Genomic DNA, 20,944 nt, shown 5'->3' on the forward strand with positions numbered 1-20,944 from the left:
TTTCAATATGGAATTTCTTTATTTCATCTGACTAAATTAAGTTTCTCCAGAAATTTATTGTCAAATGGATAAAAGTATATAAAATCAAAATATTTTATATTTATTTATATTTTGTTTCCTAAACCAACTATTACAAAATTTCTATTATGTTTTTTTTGATAAGACCTCTCTTTTTTTTACTACGAAATCTTCCAAAAATCCATTAATTAATGTTTTAAATTATAAAGAAACCTTTTCATACATGTTTGTTTGCACATGTCACTTAGAGTCAACCCTATATTACCAACAAAACCTTCTTATTTTGGTGAGATTTGGAGACGCCCCTATAATTTGAGTGATATTAGAGATAGTCCTTGCTTTTTCATAAATGACTTAAATATCCACCACGAACTATCTTAACTAACATTTCTCTCTTTAAAATAAGTGCCACCTTTCTTTGAAGAGGTCTTGCTCTCTTTTTGGAAGGGAATGAAGTCTTGCTATTGCAAATCATAGAGCAAAAAATGATGCTGTCAGCCCTATGATGACAATTGTTTGGTCACCAATGATGACCACCTTTCGACGACGGACCACCCACATGGACATGATTTAGGTTCGTCTCAATTGTTGAAAACGTGTTACAGGTTGTTAAACGAGGAAATAAAAAAAAACCCCTCCAGAGGATCCGTTCCCCTAGTCTTAAAATGTAGGGGTGCAACTTAATCCAGTTCAAACCAAGAATCAAGCCAAATTGATGATTTTGGGTTGATTTGGTTTGGAACAAGCTGTGATTTGATTAGTTTAGAAACTGGAGAATCGATTAATTTAGTTCAATTTCGGTTCAAGACTTGTATAGAATCGAACCTTATAGAATAAATAAATAAATTTATTCAGTTGGTGAATAGTTAGAACATGGATTAATGACTTCTTTATGGATAAATTAATGATTTATTATATAATTTGACTTAGCTGATCATATGGGTGACTTTAGATGGGCCAAGTTCCTTTCAATTGCTTCTACCAACTCTCTTGAGGGACATTCAAGTGGCAATAAAGGGATCTATTGGAAACATTGCTCCAAGTACCAATTTCAATCATTTTCTTTAGTCCTTCATTTTTGAAAAAAAATTACTTAAAAAGGATCTTGGTGGAGGAATTTTTATTCTAAATAGTCCATAAATTTTGTGCGGTCTCTTAATAGTTCATTTGGTAATTTTTTCTTTTCTTAATAGTCCCTGGATCTCCTCTCCCACATTTCTCACAATTGAATGTCTTAACTGTTCGACTCATTATCTTCATCCAAAAAAGTGAATTTTTAGTATCTCAATCGAGTTTTGGAGACTCTATTCCATTCGAAAGGATTTAAGAAAGAAGAAGAAGAAGCCGTTTTCAAGGTTTTTTACAAATATTTTGAAGATATGTAAAGAATTATGATTTTTTTACTTTTTTTGTTTTTTTGTTTTTTAAATTTTTGGATAAAAAACGACCAAGAATGATTCTTTTGGGTTGAATCTTCTAAACAAGTCATTATCTCTAGTTTTTAGTCGATCTTTTCATGTGTTTTAGTAAACTCGAAAATTGAAAATGGGTGGATTTTACCAATACGGAGTTCACCACAGTAAATAAAAAGCATCGAGTTAGACAATAAATAAAAAGTGGTGAACTCGACAGTAAAAAGTAGTGAGTTTGATAGTAAAAATTGTGAACTTGACAGTAAATAAAAAACGATGAGTTCGCCAATAATGAGGGATCATTAAGAAATACAAAGTTTACTAAATGTCCTACCAAGAACTTAGGGACTATTTAGAAATAAATTTCCCACCAGGGTCCTTAGAATAATTTTCCCTTCATTTTTAAGATTTACTTTACATTTTTTTTTAAAAAACTATTTAATTAACACCACTAAGTTTTAACTAAACATGATATTTAAGGGCGCATATGAATCACCACTTTTGCACTAAAAAGCCTTCCTTTTGTTAAAAAAAGATTTTTTCCTTCAGAAAACCCATTCTTTGGTATGTCCTTTTATAAAGCCAACCACGGAGAGACAAAAATTGCAGTATATGGGATGGGTAGCGAAGTATCTACACAAGGGGATGTTTACACTTTCAGGATTCTTTTGTTGGAGATGTGCACTAGAAAAAAACCAACGAATGACATGTTCAAGGATGGAGATTGTGGATCCGCATTTGTTATTAAAAGAAGAATGTGAAGAAGCTAACAATAACTTGAAAAATTGGAGAATCACAAGTCATAGAACATGAGTGTTTGGCTTCCATAATTTGAATTGGAGTTGTTTGTTCTGAAGAATCACCAAGTGATCGAATGGACATTGATGATGTCGTAAGGGAACTTCATGTGACTGAAGATGTTATACATGGGAAGAGACGGATATAGGCCACAATCAGTGAGTCCTAAAATGTGTCACACGCAATTCGTGTTGACAAATGGATGGCATGTGGGTTGTACATGATTTGTAAAATAATATTCATACAAGATGATAATTACCTTTATAATTAATTTAAGAAGCTGTTTTAGAAATTTTTTGATAAATATTCTTGTTCTATAGGAGGTTGTTTCATTTAATGTAACGTAATCTGAACTAAAATATTGTGAATGATTTATGTTATGTTTGGATAGAGAGAAGAGAAGAGAAAATAGATGAGTTTCTCTATATTTGTCTTGTTGGATTATTAAGTGAGGAGAGAAGAGAAAAGATTGGGAGAGAAGATGACAGAAAAAAATGATAGTTTTCTTTCTCTCAAAAAATGGAGAAAAGAGATAAATGGAGAGAAATCCTTTTATAATATTTTAAAATTTTAAAGTTGTCCCAAGCTCTCTTCTCTCAATCAATTTCTCTTTTCTCCACTTTTCTCAATCTAAACATAACTTTAGAGTCATGACACTATGTTTAACATTGTGTTGACGTGGCAATCATAAATATTTTTTTCTTGAGATGCAAGGTTCTACTATGAGATCGACATAAATAACTTAATTATCAAACCACAAACTACCTCAACCAACTGGGTTCGTCTAAGAGTGGTGAACCACAAATCCAAATTTTAACCAAGCAGACCAACGAACGAATCACATAACATAGAGCCAACCCATCCAACTTGACTTGGGTTGAGCATAAGCAGAAGTTGGTGTTTGTCAAGTATGCGTTGGGCACGGGTTGCAAGATAGATTTTTTCAGAGAGTTACTAATGCCACACCAACCTTTACTAATGCCACACCAATGCCTATGTGGGTGGAAGAATTGCACACAGTTGGTGTGGCAATAGCAGCTCTCTTTATTAATTATAAAATACCAAAAATACCCTTCCTCTTCCCCTCTCGAGCACCCTAGCAAAACCTCATAACTTCCCAGAGAGAGAGAGAGAGAGAGAGAGATGGAGTTTGAGAAGAGAAAAGCAGCAACCTTAGCAGCTATGGAGTCAACAGAGGTGGACAGATCACCAAAGGGCACGTTAGACGCACCCATAATACCTCTTCTCAAGACCCTAAACCAACACCCCTCTTACTTCACCACCAGTTCTTGCTCTGGTCGCATATCCATCCTCTCTCAACCCTCTACCAACCCCACACAGACCACAAACAAGAAGAAAGCAAGAGGAGGCACTTGGCTCTTCATCACCCACGACCCGGCCGATCCCAACTCAGTAATCAACCTCCTTTTCCCACCACCACCCAACTCATCATCAACCCATCATCCCACTCAGGATGATGCTGACCTCGTCTTTCGATTTGAACCCTTCATCGTCGCCCTCGAATGCAAAGACATACAATCAGCCCAATCTCTGGTTTCAACTGCTATCTCTTGTGGGTTCAGAGAATCAGGAATTACCAGTGTGAATAAGCGCGTAATTATCGCTATTCGATGCTCAATTCGGTTAGAGGTGCCTTTGGGATCGATAAATCGGATTATGGTTTCGCCCGATTATGTTTGTTATCTTATTGGAATTGCAAATGAGAAAATGGAGATGAATAGGAAGAGAACTGAATGTTTTTTACAAGTTTTGGAGACCAAATTAGTGTCTAATCAATTGCTATCGAATGGAGTGATAATTGAGAAAAATGCTTCAATGGGTACTGAAGAGAGAGTTGATTGCAATGGTGAGACAGATGAGGAGATAATTGAGAAGAATGCTTCAATGGGTACCGAAGGGAAAGATGATTGTGGTGCTAAAAATAATGGGTCTGTTAATTCCCTACATTTGGAGAGAGAAAATTCTGATACCCATTTAGGTAATTTAAATGCTTGTAAGAAGTTTTGATTGTAATTTTGAATTCTTAGTTGTGAAAGTGAAGGACTTTAAGCTGTTTGGTATAACTTAATTGTTAATGAATCATTGTTGTGGTTTTGTGAATCCAGACTCTTTGCAAGTTCCAGAGGTTGGAAGAAATACTTTAATACATTTTAATGCATGCGTTTGACATAATCTTATCTATTTCTGAGATGGATGCTTTGAAGTGCATGAAAGCATGGTTTAAAATATCGGAATGTATCGGTCAATACATATCATTATCAGCCAAGACCGACACAAACATTGACCCCGAAACATTGAATGTTTCAGGAATGTATCAAATGTATGGGCCGATACCGTATCAGTTTTTTAATTAACCGAAACATTCAAATGATACGATATTTTAAACCATGCATGAAAGAGTGAAGTGCTGCCACATTCTTCTAAAATAGGTCACTGTACCGATATAAGTGTGCTTGGTAGTTCTGGTGACTACTAATAAATACTGGTGTGCTGGTGTGCAACATTCATTTCTTGCTATTGTGTCACATTGGGTTCGACTTCCCTACGCTTTTTTTTTCTTCTTTAAGATAGCGAGTCTGAATCTATTATTTATTGGCAGGGTTACTAAGAGCCCAACAGTGCAGTTTTTCTGTTGTGAAGATGGTGATTGTTGGAGGACCGGTTGACAAGCTATTTCTATGGGGTCACTCGGCCTGTACCTTAAATAACAAAAACCAGCCAAAAGTTCTGGTTTTTGGTGGTTTTGGAGGCTTAGGAAGACATGCACGAAGAAATGACACTTTAATGCTTGAACCCATATCTGGGTCATTAAAAGAAATTAATGTCGAGGGGCCTCCATCTCCACGACTGGGTCACACATCTTCTGTAGTTGGAGATTGTGCTTATGTTATTGGAGGCAGGGGTGATCCTCTAAAAATTCTGAATGATGTTTGGGTCCTCAACACTACCAAGAGTGAATGGAGGTTACTAGAATGTACTGGCAGTGTGTTCCATCCTAGGTGAATGCCTTTAGTGCTTTATATGTTCTTTCGGAAGACTTCCACTTATGTTTTTGGCGGCTCCAATAGGATATCTAATAGCAATGTAGTCTCATTGCGGTTACCGTTTCATCATGTACACACCCCATTTAAATTTTTACTCACAAACATTTTGCTGAATCCAAATTTTTGGGTTGAGGCTTTGATGATGATGGTTAACTCACAGAAATTTTGGGCTTAGACCCATGGGTGCTTTAACACATTGAAAAAAAAACTAACAGAATTTTTTTTTACTTTTCAAGCTATATCAATCTGTTTATCTACTTTCATTATCTTTTGAACCCTTAATTTGAAATTTTATATTTCCTAGTTTGAGTTACAATCTTAAAGATGCAGGTGTTGTTTCTTTTGCATTTCTAAGTTAATATTCCTTTTAAACAGGCACCGGCATGCCACAGCAGTTGTAGGATCAAATATATATGTATTTGGGGGACTTAACAATGAAATAATCTGTTCTTCCATGCATGTCCTAGACACAGAGAATTCAAAGTGGTCCGAGTTAAGTATCCAGGGAGAATGGCCATGTGCCCGCCATTCCCATTCATTGGTGGCATACAAGTCTCAATTATTTATGTTTGGAGGGTATGATGGTGAGAAAGCATTAGGTGACCTTTATAGTTTTAATACTAGAACATGTTTATGGAAGAAGGAGAAGACAACAGGGAGAACTCCATATGCAAGGTTCTCACATTCTATGTTTGTCTACAAAAATTACCTTGGCATTATTGGGGGATGCCCTGTCAGACAACATTATCAAGAGCTGGCATTACTTGATCTGCGAATCAATCTGTGGAAGCACATAACGCTGAACTCTGTTGGAAAGGATCTGTTTGTTCGAAGCACGGCAAATGTCATTGGTGATGATCTTGTCGTGATTGGTGGTGGGGCATCGTGTTATGCATTTGGAGCAAAGTTTAGTGAGCCAATGAACATGAGTTTGCTCCCAGTCATATTATCAGAAGAAAAGCCTATTACACATCAAACTGAAGAGTTAACGGAGAATAATAATGGTGGAAGTCTCGAGCCTCACATTGGTGCTACGCACCGGGTTCTACAACTTGAAAGAAAAAATGCTAAAATGGGGAAGGACATATTAAAGAAATTTGGATGGTTGGATCTTGGGAGAAAGGTTTATTCATGTGAAAATGGATTGCATATTTGCTTACCGGTTACCGAAAAGTTTTATGCCTTAATTCACGGTGAGAAGCTTTCAATAAGCGACATCTCTTGTCGAACAGCACTTAATCATCTGTTGTCATTCGGTGGTTCTTTACTTATTGATGAGGTTGCTCAAGTTCGAAAAGCTCCAAAATCTCCTCAGAAGATAATGAGTGAAGCGGTATGCTCTTTGGTAAAACAAAGGGGCTTACCACAACATTTGTTGGAGCAGATACCGACAAGGTTGGTAGATTTTGCCCATTCTTAACCTAAAGTTATTGATGCCCCAGTTATATGTGTATTACTTAGAGTAACAAATTTACTACTTTAGGTGGGAGCGACTCGGGGACATTTTTGTGCTTCCAGTGACATCATTCAAGGATCCAATATGGGACTCAATTAAGGAGGAGCTTTGGCCTACTGTTGCCAAATCACTTGGTACCTGTCGCCTTGGTCGCCAAGTAAGTTATACGGAACTTCCATCTTTTCTTCCATAATCTCAAAGGAACTTGGTTTTGTTTCATTTATTTCCAGAAAATATTTCTCTTTCAATGTATAATGGTTCGTCATATCTTAATCCATTAAACCCATACTGGTGGATATTTGAAAGGGATAATAAGAGCAATAAACATATTAGGGATACGACAAACAATGAAATAAATAACATTAAAATATAAATTAGACGAATACTATGGAATGGAAAAAATAACATTACAATATAAATTAGACTTTCCATAGCTTCCCATAGTCATTTATATTAAAAAATGAATTCATTGCTCAGATAGACACAATTTTGTTATGAAGGTTAAAGTTCGTGATGCTATCTCTAAGGTTCTTGATCTTACTGGAATTTTGCAATTAGTCGTGATTTTTTCTAATCATTAAGGCGGTTTTTGAATCTGTTTCTATCTGATGGATAAGTTCTTATGCCTTTTAGGATACAAAATCATATAAAAAAAAGTGAATTATTTCAATTATTCATCAAGTGAACTCTCTGGATCCTATAGGGTCAAATTTCACCAACTGGAACAAGGGACAGCACTTTGGAGATCCTTGTGGGAGAAAACGGTTGGGTTGATCATCGTGAAAATGGAATCATTTATTCTTTTGATGCAACCAAGTGTATGTTTTCGTGGGGAAATCTTTCCGAGAAGCTTCGTATGGCTCACTTGGACTGTAGGGATGAAGTTGTTGTGGACTTGTTTGCTGGGATTGGATATTTTGTGCTGCCATTTCTTGTTGGGTATGGACTTTATTGTTTGTTTAATTTAATTTATATGGATCTTAGAGGATTTGTTGCTCAGTTTTTCACTAATACCTGTTAAAAGTCTTTGTCTGTCCTGGTGATCCAGTGTTGGGCATGTTTATTTCTATTTTGAGAACTGAGGTACTGTCAAGTAGTCCATAAGGACACTTTGTCTACCTTGAATTTTCCTCTTATAGTCATATTTTAATTGTCATCAGGGCGAAGGCAAAATTTGTATATGCTTGTGAGTGGAATTCCCATGCCGTAGAAGCTCTCCGACGTAATGTTGAAGCCAATTTTGTGGCTGATCGGTGTGTCATACTTGAAGGAGATAACCGGATTATGGCACCTAAAGTATGCGTCCCTACTTTTTTTTTTTTTTGTAATCACTTAACTAGAGTAACTTATCTATACTGCTTTTCTACAAGAGTCGTGATTTTCTGACGCCCCCATATGCTCCCTGACGTGGCATGGGCTAGAACCACAGATCTTTTTCCTTGGGACACTCAAGTGCACATCCCCATAAATATGTGTAGTTGTCTATCCCAAGGAAAAAGATCTATGGTTCTAACACATGCTATGTCAGGGGGGACATCTGAAAATCATTATTCTTTCTAGAACCGTACCAAGAAAAGGAGTTTATAACAATCATATTGTAATTTAGTGATATAAAGTTGTGTCTTTTGATTGGTTGTTGCAGGGGATTGCTGATCGTGTCTGCCTCGGTCTACTGCCTACGAGTGAGGATAGCTGGCTTACTGCCGTGCGGGCATTAAGGTTGTGTATCATTTTATCGTTTCTAATCCAAGTTGTTTTCTTTCCTCGCAATTCTGGCACATTTTGTGAAGATTTTGATGCATTTTTTTTTTAAATTTTTTGAAACTTTCGGGAAAAATCTTGTTTTTTGAAGGAATGAGGGTGGGATGTTGCATGTGCATGGAAATGTGAAGGATTCAGAGGAAGGCCTCTGGTTAGAACATGTCACTAAATCCATTGGTGACATTGCTAGATCCGAAGGTAGGTATCTTTCCCTGGATTGTGGATAGTATAGTAACATTTGGATTCAAGTTCTCTCTGTAATCTCAATAATATTTCACGTTAATCATGCAAATGTAGTTTCTTGGAAGAAACAATCGTAAAGAGATTTACTATGATCTAATTGGGGTTGTTTTTCTTTTTAGGTTTGTGTTGGGAGGTTGCAGTAGAGCACGTAGAGAGAGTGAAATGGTATGCTCCACATATACGTCATCTTGTGGCTGATGTTAGATGCAAACAGCTTCAAATGTAACATATAATACATGAGACAGGTATGTTGCCCGGCAAATAACATTATTTCAGAGTTTATTTGTAATTTAAAACATTAATTAAAGAATGATTTTGAAGATTACATAATGAAAAGTATATTTTTGTAATTTTTGAAAACTAACCGATATGATTTTAGTGATTGCAATTTTCTTGGTTCTTGACTGAAATGACCCTGATTATATTATATTTAAATGTTAAGATAGCGGCATTTTTAGAATCCAAATTTAAGTGTTTAACCACTTCTACTCCGCCTTCTCTCATTATTAAAGAGAGCTGCTATTGACACCCCACATTTTACTTTATCACCTGAATTTCTTCAATTATTTAACACCCCAATTAAAGATTAAAAAACACTCTTCTAACCTTGCAAAGGTTTGGCTCAAATTATAACCTCAACATTACAAAACTTCATTGAAACAATTTCAGTATTTGTTTACAATCATAATTAGGCTCATAAAATTTAAAATAAATCTAGCAAAAAAAAAAAAAAAGTTAAAGAGTTTCTATTGGCACCCCAACTTTTACTTATCCTCAACAATTCACTTTTTTTTTTAATTGGGGTGTGATAAGTGAAAGTTGGGGTGCCAATAGCAGCTTTCTTATTAACTTTAACATGACTTTGGTAACCGAGCCGCGGTAGGGCAGTCAATGGGCTGGGTCAGTTTAAGTTTAGGATGGCCCATAAATATCCGATAGTAATTGAGCCTTAAAATGCTAACCCATCTAAATCTAATGGTCAGACTGGGCCGGGTCAAATAAAACCCAAACATTTCATGATAGTTGGGCTTCGAGTCTCATGTTATTAAAGAGAGACCTTTCTTACTTGAACGACGAGATATCTATTTTGTTTTAGTAGTTGAAACTTGAAACTCAAGAAGAATCCATTAATTCACTCTCTCCCCAATTTTATTCTCTTTCTTTAAGATGGATTCTTTCTACCATGATCAAGAAGGTGTAGCTTCTAGTTCTAAAGTGTCTCCACGACATTATTGTATTCGTTGGTTGGGCGCAAAGACCGACTTTCATATAAGAATTAATATGATATATTCTCATGTGGGATTAAGCTTTTCTACAACTAAAACTGTTATGTAATTAAGCTCCAAAAATCAAAATCGATTGAAGTTTAATTAATTATGTTGCTTAATTGTATAGGTGAGGTGAGATGTATCTATGATCCACATTTTGGATTCTTTAATTATCTTTGAAACAATTGCTTCACTTTATGTTAAAAAAAAAAAAAAATCTTTTTGCAGTCTATTAATTTGCTAAACTCTGTGCTATTAACCTTTATATAGGTAGTGTGTTTGCAAGCCATTCTAAATAAGTGGAGACCAATAGAAAATTGGCTTGGAATTACTTCATGACCCAATCCTTTACTTTAAGAGTCTACTCTGGTTTCAATCGACGAAATTTTTGCTTGATAGGCTTAGAATCGGGAAGGATTGGTGGACAGTGGACAACGAGGTCAGTGTCGAGCCCTGACACGTCCTAGTAAGACCATGCGAACACAAAGTTTGAGGTCATCGTCAAATGAGTTTATATATTGAGGTGGATTGAGGATTCTCACATCTATAATAACAAAGAACCTAGAGAGTAGGGTCATCAATGAATTGGGTCAAGGTCGATCTAGAAACAATCTAATGAGGATCAAATTGGATCAAAACTTGGTTCGATAAGGATTGGATTGGAACATTATTGGATTGGATTTTTATCAATTCTCAATATTAGGAATCAAGAATGGTTCTTTTGGGTTGAAATCATCTAAACAAGTCGTTATCTAAAATTTTTAGTCGATCTTTCCATGTATTTTAATAATTATAATAATAATAATCATAAAACTCAAAAATTGAAAATGGGTGGGTTTTACTAGTGTCAAGTTCACAACTTGTTTAAAAAGCGGTGAACTCGACTGTAAATAGTGGTGAGTTTGACAATATATAAAAGTGGTGAACTCAATAGTAAATAAAAAGCATTGAGTTCTACAGTAATTATAAGTGGTGAACTTGACAGTAAATAAAAAAGTGGTGAGTTCGCCAATAATGAGGGGCTATTTAGAAACGAAAAGTTTACTAAATATCTAGCCAAGCAACTGTCGAATATTTAGGGATTATTTAGAAAGAAATCCCTCTGCAAGGGTCCTTTAAGTGGGTCGATGTGGGGTCCACTGGACAATTTAAAAAAATGGATGAATGGTAACTTCTCTCCTCTAGAGTTCATGACCACCATTTGATTTAAAAAAATAAAATAAAAAATATTTTTTTTTACTGGACAAAAGACTTGGAAAATGGAAGAATGCTACCTGAACTCCCAAATTTAAAATTCAAATCAATGGTAAAACTCTATTATTTTGAATTAAAATTTTTCTGCTTTACAAACATATGGCATCTAATCATGTTTTTGGATGCCACATGGTGGTGCGGTCATAGAACTTTGACTAAGATCAAACTAAGACTTTAGATTTGAAGGATGAGTAGATGGTGAAAAGAAAGGAACTGTAATCTTCACAATGAAGGACTAATGGGCTTAATGTGTAGGCCCATAGGTAGGATAATCCCATGATATAAAAGGGTCAGTGGGCCCAAGAAAGAGTGAAACGTAGCATTTTAATAGTATTGGTGTATCAAACTTTGCTCATCTAGACGAGTAGCAAACTCCTTCCCCATGAGATCATAGAAAGGATAACCCCCACCAACCACTCTACAGTCAACTTTCATAAAAATTTCTTGTTTAAAGTTTGAATCTCAACAAGTGTTCTAAAGTTTCAATAGCTGTAGCTGCAAGTAGAAAGTCTTCAACAATTGTAAAATAAAGCATCAGAATCAAACCCAAATTTAACCTTACGTTTCTTCTTCCTCCACCTTTAAAAAAAAAAAAAGAGTAAATCTTTGAGTACTTGTTCTTCCTCTCTTGCATTATTTAAGAACCCAATTAGAGTGAAAGAAAAGCAAGAACACTTGATCCTTGGAGAGAAGAAAGTATGGGTTTCTCCTACAAAGCTCTCTTCTTCTTTGCTATGTTCTCCTCAGCTTGGGTTCTCAAGCATGCTTATGCAGAGAATGAAGAGGAACAAGGCCTTCTTATGAACTTCTACAAAGACACATGTCCTCAAGCTGAAGACATAATCAGAGAACAAGTCAAGCTTCTTTACAAGCTCCATAAGAACACTGCATTCTCATGGCTGAGGAACATCTTTCATGACTGTGCTGTTCAAGTAAGCAAAATAAACCTCTTTTTATACATCTTCGTGGGTGCTGTTAGTAAAAGTTGGTGTGGCAATAGAAGCTCTTTTTTTTTTTTTTTTTCTTTCCATTGTTTCCTCCAGTTATTTGTTGAAGATGTGTTAATGGGTCTTGTTTTGTATGTTTGTTTTTTATTGTGGGTAGTCTTGTGATGCTTCACTACTACTGGATTCTACAAGGAGGGTGTTATCTGAGAAAGAGACAGACAGAAGCTTTGGGCTTAGAAACTTCAGATACCTTGATACCATCAAAGAAGCTGTGGAGAGAGAGTGCCCTGAAGTTGTTTCTTGTGCTGATATCCTTGTGTTGTCTGCAAGAGATGGAATAGTTTCTGTACTTCTCTTGGCCTTCTTATCTTGTTTTTCCATGTGGGGTCCTCTAGATTTAATGGTTCTCTCTCTTTACTATTGTAGATATGATTTGCCCTTTTTTCCTTCTCATTGTATGATGTTTTTTGGATGTTCAAATTGATTTTCCATACATGATGATGGTTTGTTTCCTGACTTATATCTGAATATAAGAAGTCAAGTAAAAAATTTCCTGTTCTTCTCAAATGAAATAAACTTACTACCTAATTTAGTTGGATCTTAGTGTTATTTTGTTATGGATAGTAAGCATTCCTACACTAAAGTACCTTTATTTTCCTTGTTTTCAGCTTGGTGGCCCTTACATCCCACTTAAGACAGGAAGAAGAGATGGTAGGAGGAGCAGAGCAGATGTGATTGAACAGTTCCTTCCAGACCACAATGAGAGCATCTCTCTTGTCCTAGACAAGTTTGCAGCCATGGGCATTGATACCCCTGGAGTTGTTGCGTTGCTAGGTATACGTATGCATGTGCATATATACATAACGCATGTCACATGCATAGATATCATTGCAGATACCTAAGTTGAAATAACTTATATGATGTACCCATATAGGGTAAATGCATCTTCCATGCTAATTCATCATCATTAGATACATTGTATCATGCTGAATCACTTGTCCGCTCTGGGCTGAAGCCTGCACGGTTTTATAATGCATCCTTCAAGATAAGGTCAAGTTTGCCCTTATAACCCAGGATCCGAAATCTACCCCGCCGATGCGGGACTAAACCCACAACTTCCTGTCATTCCATCCAACACACAGGACAGCTCCACTTTGACCCCTCGGTCTCAGTAGCCCTTTCCCTGTCCTGGGTAGGTGCACCAGTAAGATTGTGACATTCTCACCACCCAACAGGATGAGCCGTCCTCGGCTCTGATCACCACAAGCATGTCAACTGATGCAAGAAAGCGTCATAAGTAACAAAAATGAAAATTTGTGGCCTAAGTTAATTTCAATACTTTGCTATTCTTATCTATCCTACAGGAGCCCACAGCGTGGGTCGGACTCACTGTGTAAAGCTGGTACACCGTTTGTACCCGGATGTGGACCCTGAACTCAACCCCGATCACGTTGAACACATGCTTCACAAGTGCCCGGACCCCATCCCCGATCCAAAAGCCATCCAATATGTGAGGAATGATCGTGGGACACCGATGAAACTTGACAACAATTATTACAAGAACATATTGGACAACAAAGGGTTGCTAATAGTAGATCACCAGCTAGCCAATGATAAAAGGACTAAGCCCTATGTAAAGAAGATGGCCAAGAGCCAAGAGTACTGGTCCAAGGAGTTTGCTAGAGCCATCACCATCCTCTCTGAGAATAATCCTCTCACTAGTACAAAGGGTGAGATTAGAAAGCAGTGTAATGTTGCTAACAAGCTCCACTAGAATAATAGTCTACTTTCTACTTTCAACTTTCAACTTTTCCTATTTGTATGTATCCATGTGGGACAAAGAGTGTGAAAGTAGTTGAATAAGCTGGTTTTGATGCAGTGGATAGCGTTAATAAGTAGGGGTGATGGCCAAGTCACTGTTGTTAATGCAGATTTCTTTGTTTGTGATGTGTTGTGTTAGTATTTGTTTGTTTATTTATTTCTTGATAGGTGCTTGTAGGTTGTGTGGTGATGAGTATGGTGTAGCTATGTATGGATGGTGGTGACGCAGAATGATGCATGAATTGTGATCATGGCTTTAGAAGGCATTAGAGGTTTACATCTAGTGTCCAACAAGCTGCTGAGATGGGAAGAAAACCAGGAAATCAAGTTTGTTGGGCATTAGAATTTTCTTCAAGAACATGTCATTTTCCCTCAAAAGATTAGGATCCAAACCATCTCTTCCACTTCTTCTGGTCTTATGCTCTTTCTAGTAATTTAATGAATAGATCTCATCGCAATTTCGAATATGGTATTTAAAGGGGATCAAATGGCAAATGATATTCTCAGTCATAGAACTCTAATGAAATATGCAATCAAATAACATTGATCGAATTTGACAAAAAAGTTTTAAGATATCTATACTGTTATGAGGAAAGTTTTAAGTTTGATGTTTCAGAGATTGCATTGTACTTGCACCCACCCATTTGATGTGCCCTTTCTAAGTTTTCTCACGAATAAAACATTCAAGCCAATCATGAACAGATCTATGGCTGTAAACAACCCCCAAACTATAACCTCTCAACACATCTACCATCAAGAGAAAGAAAAAGAAAAAAAAAAATTGGAATTCTTCTTATACATAGAGAAACTTGGTTTACATGTTGTTAAACATCAAACTTGATGAAAAACCAATAAGTACAAAATCCTTGAAAATAAATGAAATATGCACAAACATTACAACACCAAACCATCCAAACTAACAGCATCACATGCTTAATAGCTCTCCAGTTTTGATATATATAAGAAAAGGAGGCAAAGATCCAAAGAGAAAAACACAAACTGAACAACAGCAACAAGGGCATAACTTACATTTCCTTGGCGAACCTCCGCATTGATCACATATTTCCTTATACTGAGATCATCAAGTTAATAGTCCTCATCGATAATTTGTGGTTACAACAAAGAATAGCCATCGGTGGAACTATAAAAGCTTCCCTGTCTGCGGCATTCCACTTCTCATCATTGCACAAAACTCCTCATAGTTGATTCTCCCATCCTATATATTCAATATATAATCAATAAATTTGCACTATCAGAGAAACCTCTGGAGTTTTTTTATTTTTATTTTTAAATAGAGACTAACTTACATTATCAGCGTCCACCTCTGATATTATTTCCTTGATACTATCTTCATCACCCATTCCATGATCCTTCATGGCCATTTCTAATTCGTCTCGTGTAATAAATCTGTTAGTGATATCCACAGCAAAAAAAAAAAGTTAGATTTTATATTTAGAATTCTGTAAGTCCCCAACAAAAACCATAAATATAAACAAAATAATTATTTTTCGAATATGTATATGAACGTTAGTCCTTTTAAGTCCTCCCATGGAGAACTTTCACGACTCGGATTAATCATCAGGTCATGAAAAAATTGAAAATAGTATAAAACATGGCTGGTCAGTGCAACTCCTGTTTGAATTTTTTTTTTTCCGGAAAATTTCAGTGTCAAACCAAAATTATTCAACTTTGCCAGTACCAAATTTTGTTATACCTTAAAATTATTTTGATTAAACGTACAGACATTAGCTTTACGTAAGTTCACAACCAAAGAAAAAAATGGTTTAGTTGTGCAGATACAAGTTTATGAAAAAAAACAGAGAGCCAAAACAAGGAGAGAATTTATTTTTTGAATTTTTTAATGCTTTTTTATTAGAAAAATGGAACATCCAAGCTTGGTCCATAGATTTAAATAATCTATGATAGAATTGGAGCGATGGGTCCATGTGTAGCAAACAAAGAATGGACATAAAATTTATAATGAACATAGTGAAATGGCATACTTACCCACTCCTATCTTTATCAAAATACTGAAATGCTTCAAATAGATGTTCATCTCTCTCTAGCCGATGTCTATGCATTGTGGCAGTAATGAATTCAATGTAATCAATAGTCCCATTTCCATCCACATCAGCCTAAAACAGGAAACACATTGTCACTAATATGTAAGCCCAATATTGATCACAAAGAATAAATATATAGTGTTCAATTGTATCATACAGCCTCCATTAGCTGCTTGACTTCAGCTTCTGAGAGCTTCGATCCAAGTCGAGCCAAACCCGTCTTCAGTTCTTCATAGGTGATTGTGCCACTCTGGTCAGTGTCCATGTTTGTAAACATTGCTTTCAACCCTTTGATTTCTTCTTCAGAAAGATTTTCGGCAATGACCTAGATTATCAAAACAATGCACATTAAAACTATTTCATACCCACGTAATTTAGACATGGCAAGTGTTAGTGTCATAGTTAATATTCTATTCTACCTTTTCAAAAAAAAAAAAAAGATGTTAATATTCTACCTTCAGTGCGAGCTTCTTGAGCTTGTTCATTGCCCTGAATTGCTTCATCCTAGAGAGAACTGCACTGTCTATTGGCTTGTCTGATGCCTCTCCATCTTCTCTCATCCATGGGTGTTCTGAATCATCATTCAACCCGATGAAAAAAAAAACTCAATCAGACGTACAGAAATATGACAGTAAATTAGGTAGAAATTAAAGGAATCATACCAAATAACATAAATTATCATTTTGTATTTTTTTTTTTCAAAAATAACATAAATTGTTCCAGGCCAACAAAGCTAATGTGCAGAATTAAATCTTCCAAATTTTTTACTATGACAGCTTGGTTACTTTTCTAATGGTTTGGGATCCGTTGACTCATGAAGAATGAATCATGGAAGAAACACATGATCCCAACTGTGTAAACATAAAAGCCAATGGTTGAGATTTATCCTTGTGATCTGTTTTATCTGGATACATGCAAGTTCTGACCGTTGGATTTCCTGTTTACACAGTTGAGATCATGTGCTTCCTCATGCGTCACCGGAGCCCTACCCTTTTCTAATACAAAAAAAAAAAAAATTTTGATTTGATAACATTTTTGTTTGCTTGGAAATAAACACTACTGTAATGAAACCACAAATTGCATAAACAACAACATACTAAGAAGGATATTGATTGGTAAATTAAAACTAAGAAGGATATCATTAATATATTTCATAATAACATCACTAATACTAGTACCTCAATAGAATCCTAGTGATAATATCCCAATAAATGTAATTGTTAGTAAGATATGAAGGTCAAATGTGCGAGATAAGAGGAATAACGTACCAAGAACCTGCGCAGAAGTAATCCGTTTTTTAGGATCCTGTGTCAACATCCTCCTGACCAAATCTTTGGCACTGTTTGATATTGAAGGCCACGGTGGAGAATCAAAATCAATTTCTCCTTGCAATATAGCATCAAATATTCCTTTCTCCGTTTCTACAACCCAGTCATCAAAAAACAATAATCTCAAATATATTCCAATTAAAAGAGGTTAACAAGCGAATCTATTTTTATTACACTATGGTTGTTGAGAATTGTCATTACCAGCCCAGAATGGAGGCACTCCACTGAGAAGAATGTACAAGATTACCCCTGCACTCCAAATATCTATTTCCTTCCCATAACTACGGCGTAGTACTTCAGGGGCAACATAGTACGCACTCCCTACTATATCCCGATATACCTTACCTAGCACAAGTTCCATAACAGATCCGTCATAATGGTCAGATTTCAAATAAGTGAATAACAATAGAAGTATGCCTCAATAAAATGCTGTTAGGAAACCACAATAATATTACCATCATGGTCTAAAATATCAGAATGCATCAGTCGATACGTATCGGTATCGGCCAAGATCAATATGAAACATTGATTCCGAAACATTGAATGTATAGGGAATGTACTGGTTTGTATCAAATGAATCGGCCGATACCGTATCGGTTTTTTCATTAACCGAAACATTCTATCGATGTGATATTTTAAACCATGATTTCCATTACCAATAGATAAATGTCAATAAGTTGCATAGAGTAGGTCAGAAGCAGGTTAGATTAGAGGATATTACAATTAGTAACTGTGCTTTGAAAAAGAAAGAAAAAAACTCCTAACAAATATATCTTGCAGGAATTGGTAGAAATATTAAAGAAAATGAATACTCAACATTTAAATGGGAAGTCTAATAGAGGAAACTCAGATTTAGAATTAATGACATGAACCGAATTGTTCTTTATAGCCAAAAAGAATAAAGAATCACTGTCCGAATGCCCATAAGGATAATCCTCTTGTCGATCCTAGTTTGTACTAGAGACTTGTGTATAAGCTTGTATACCTTACCACCATCAATTCGTGCCTGCCTTGAAGCGATTTGAATGATGTTCAAACGATATTACAGCATAGTAACAAAGTTTGGATTCAGTAATTATTCAATGGTGTTCAGTTTCGTAAAGAAGTTGGCAAAATTTCAGAATTTATACAATATATATATATATATAGGTTTCTTATTAAAACCTATCATCTTCAACCTCTCTCTAAATCCAATCTTCTTCTTGATGTTTGAATGTTGAAAAAAACTAAAAATTTGAAGGTGAAGGGTAAAAATGTAACAATATTCCATGATTAATTGAGAAATCGTTGATTAATTAGTCAGTTTGCCGAATTAATCGGCTAACCTCTAATTTGGAGAATTTTACAAATTTTTTGAAAAATTTGGAGAATTTCTTTTTTACTTTGAATCAACGAAATCTAAAAACAATACAATTTTACATAATCAATTAACTCTAAGTGTAGTTAAAAAAAAGAAAAAACGGACTAAAGGGAATACCAAGAATTTACCTTCCTCGATAAAAACAGACAACCCGAAATCCGTTGCCTTCAACAATGCCCCTTCATCCTTGCTCGAAAGCAAGAAATTCTCGGGCTTGAGATCCCGATGCATCACACCCATAAAATGACAAATGTTTACAACACTTACAATGGCCCTGCATATAGTCGCCGCCGCTCTCTCTGTATAATGCCCCTTAGCAATTATCCGATCAAATAGCTCTCCACCGGCACAAAGCTCCATAACAAGATGCACCGATTGCTTATCCTCATAAGCTCCCTTGAATTCCACAATGTTAGCTTGCCCAGTTAAATGTTGCATAATCTGAATCTCCCTCTTTATATCCTCTTTATCATTTTTATTAACAAGTTTCCTCTTTGCTATCGACTTACACGCGTAAGTGTGGCCAGTCGAATTCTCTGTACAAAGATAAGTTACCCCAAATTGACCTCTACCCAATTCTTTACTAAGGGCGTAGTAGGCCTTAACATCATCAAATGGCTTGCCAAGGATTGTATCGATCACGTGAACAGGTTTGGGTTTTGGGGATAAAGAAGAGGGCTTTAAGGTTGAAGAGATTTGTGGTGGCGTCGTACGCCTTTCGGGCAATGGGTGGGTCTGCTGTGCAGGAGTTTTGGATTGATGAACCATAGGTTCTTGGTTTCTTTGTTCATGTCTAGCAACACCTCCTCCTCCTATTGGCCTATACCCATTAATCTCTCTTTCTGAAACCTTACTTTTGCTGAAACAATGACCCATCTTTGCTTAAAAAGAAGACAAAAACCCAGATCAGGATTTGTGAGACTAAAATTTGGACTTTTGTGATTCTTGAGATGTTTCAAAGAAGATGCAGATAAGATTCTCAGTGTCTAAGCTGAATTTATAATCCAAAAAAAAAAAAAAAAAAAAAGTGACACCCAGAGAAGAAACAAATTTGGGTATCTGATTTTGGGAGATCTTAAGTAAAACCCAGATCAGATTTTATGCTTTTAAGCTGATTTAGAGAGAGGTTTGCAAGATACCCAGATCAGAACAAGGTTTACTCACTCGGAAAATTGAACAATTTGAAGACATCTAAGGAAAAGAAGACGCCGATAAAAGAACAGCCTTTCTCATGGTTTCACACTTCACGCACGTATCTACCTTGAATTAAATTTTCGTTTATTATTTATATGTACCCCTCGACGTTCTAGTGAATATTTTATACACCCTTATATTTTTAGATTGATGACATACCCCTTGATCTTAGTCTTCTCTTATAGGTTAATTCCAAATTACTTAAATGCTTCATGTTCAACTTCTAACCAAAATCTTTGATTTTTTTTTTTTTTTTTTTGGACAATCACCTTGAGGGACTCTTTTTTGAGAATATGTATCAATTAGTCCCAAAGAAAATATTATGGACCATTTAAGTCACACTAAATAAAATATTCACCTAAGGATTTTTTGAAGATTTTTTAAGAAAAATACTTGAAATACCCTTTTAATAACTCTACAAAGTGGTTTAATCTAAAAATACAATGAATCTAATAAAAAACTTGACCAATTTATTTATCTATTAATATTTATAAAAATAAAATATAAATATATTTTTATTTATTTAAATTTATTTATAAATTCAATATAATTTTATCAAACTCATTTAAGTAGACTTGCTAATTTTTTAAGTTGAATCAATTCAATGAAAATTTAAGTCGAGTTTTAAAATAATATTTTAATTATTTAATATATATATATATATATATATCAAATTAGTTTGATGATGATGATGATGATAACCATACTCATCTCCGTCATCGTCATCATCATCATCATCATCTATGGGAGTTAAAAATCACTAGTTTTGCGAAGAAAGAACAAGGATTTTTTTTTTAATCATTTAAATATTTTATTTTATTGTTATATAAGAGATGACGATAATCAAAGTGCATGTCATTAATTTTTAAATATAAGATTACTTCAAATAATAAACATGTTTCTTTAAACCTTAAAATTTGTTGAAAGGGTATGACATTTTCGCTTCAAAAATTCTT

At 35.3% G+C, this 20,944-nt stretch overlaps 3 protein-coding genes across 4 annotated transcripts; 2 read left to right on the plus strand and 1 right to left on the minus strand.

Annotated features, from left to right (window-relative positions):
- The first annotated feature begins 3,306 nt into the window (after nucleotides 1–3,306).
- Nucleotides 3,307–9,103, plus strand: LOC147387227 (Met-10+ like family protein / kelch repeat-containing protein). Its single transcript, XM_086420812.1, has 9 exons — nucleotides 3,307–4,227; nucleotides 4,849–5,248; nucleotides 5,669–6,688; nucleotides 6,777–6,906; nucleotides 7,453–7,688; nucleotides 7,910–8,045; nucleotides 8,392–8,468; nucleotides 8,602–8,708; nucleotides 8,873–9,103. The coding sequence occupies exons 1-9, from the start codon at nucleotides 3,372–3,374 to the stop codon at nucleotides 8,977–8,979; spliced, it is 3,069 nt and encodes a 1,022-aa protein (XP_086276938.1). The 5' UTR covers nucleotides 3,307–3,371; the 3' UTR covers nucleotides 8,980–9,103.
- A 2,750-nt stretch (nucleotides 9,104–11,853) lies between these two features.
- On the plus strand, nucleotides 11,854–14,169 carry LOC147387228 (peroxidase 42-like). Of its 2 annotated transcripts, none has more exons than XM_086420814.1 (4): nucleotides 11,854–12,207; nucleotides 12,380–12,625; nucleotides 12,891–13,056; nucleotides 13,587–14,169. In XM_086420814.1, exons 1-4 carry the CDS (start codon nucleotides 11,974–11,976, stop codon nucleotides 13,994–13,996), a joined length of 1,056 nt encoding a protein of 351 aa, XP_086276940.1. In that variant the 5' UTR covers nucleotides 11,854–11,973; the 3' UTR covers nucleotides 13,997–14,169. The 2 variants fall into 2 exon arrangements, with proteins under 2 accessions (XP_086276940.1, XP_086276941.1); XM_086420815.1 differs by having other exon boundaries at nucleotides 11,863–12,207; nucleotides 12,380–12,568.
- A 644-nt stretch (nucleotides 14,170–14,813) lies between these two features.
- LOC147387229 (calcium-dependent protein kinase 2-like) lies at nucleotides 14,814–20,033 on the minus strand. Its single transcript, XM_086420813.1, has 8 exons — nucleotides 18,923–20,033; nucleotides 17,636–17,779; nucleotides 17,375–17,527; nucleotides 16,562–16,677; nucleotides 16,264–16,431; nucleotides 16,051–16,178; nucleotides 15,351–15,450; nucleotides 14,814–15,259 (listed from the first exon to the last, which is right to left on the minus strand). The coding sequence occupies exons 1-8, from the start codon at nucleotides 19,668–19,670 to the stop codon at nucleotides 15,185–15,187; spliced, it is 1,632 nt and encodes a 543-aa protein (XP_086276939.1). The 5' UTR covers nucleotides 19,671–20,033; the 3' UTR covers nucleotides 14,814–15,184.
- Between the last annotated feature and the right edge of the window lie 911 nt (nucleotides 20,034–20,944).

This window comes from Akebia trifoliata, chromosome 13, assembly GCF_017979445.1.
Source record: "Akebia trifoliata isolate Shusen 1 chromosome 13, ASM1797944v1, whole genome shotgun sequence".
Classification (NCBI taxonomy): domain Eukaryota; kingdom Viridiplantae; phylum Streptophyta; class Magnoliopsida; order Ranunculales; family Lardizabalaceae; genus Akebia; species Akebia trifoliata.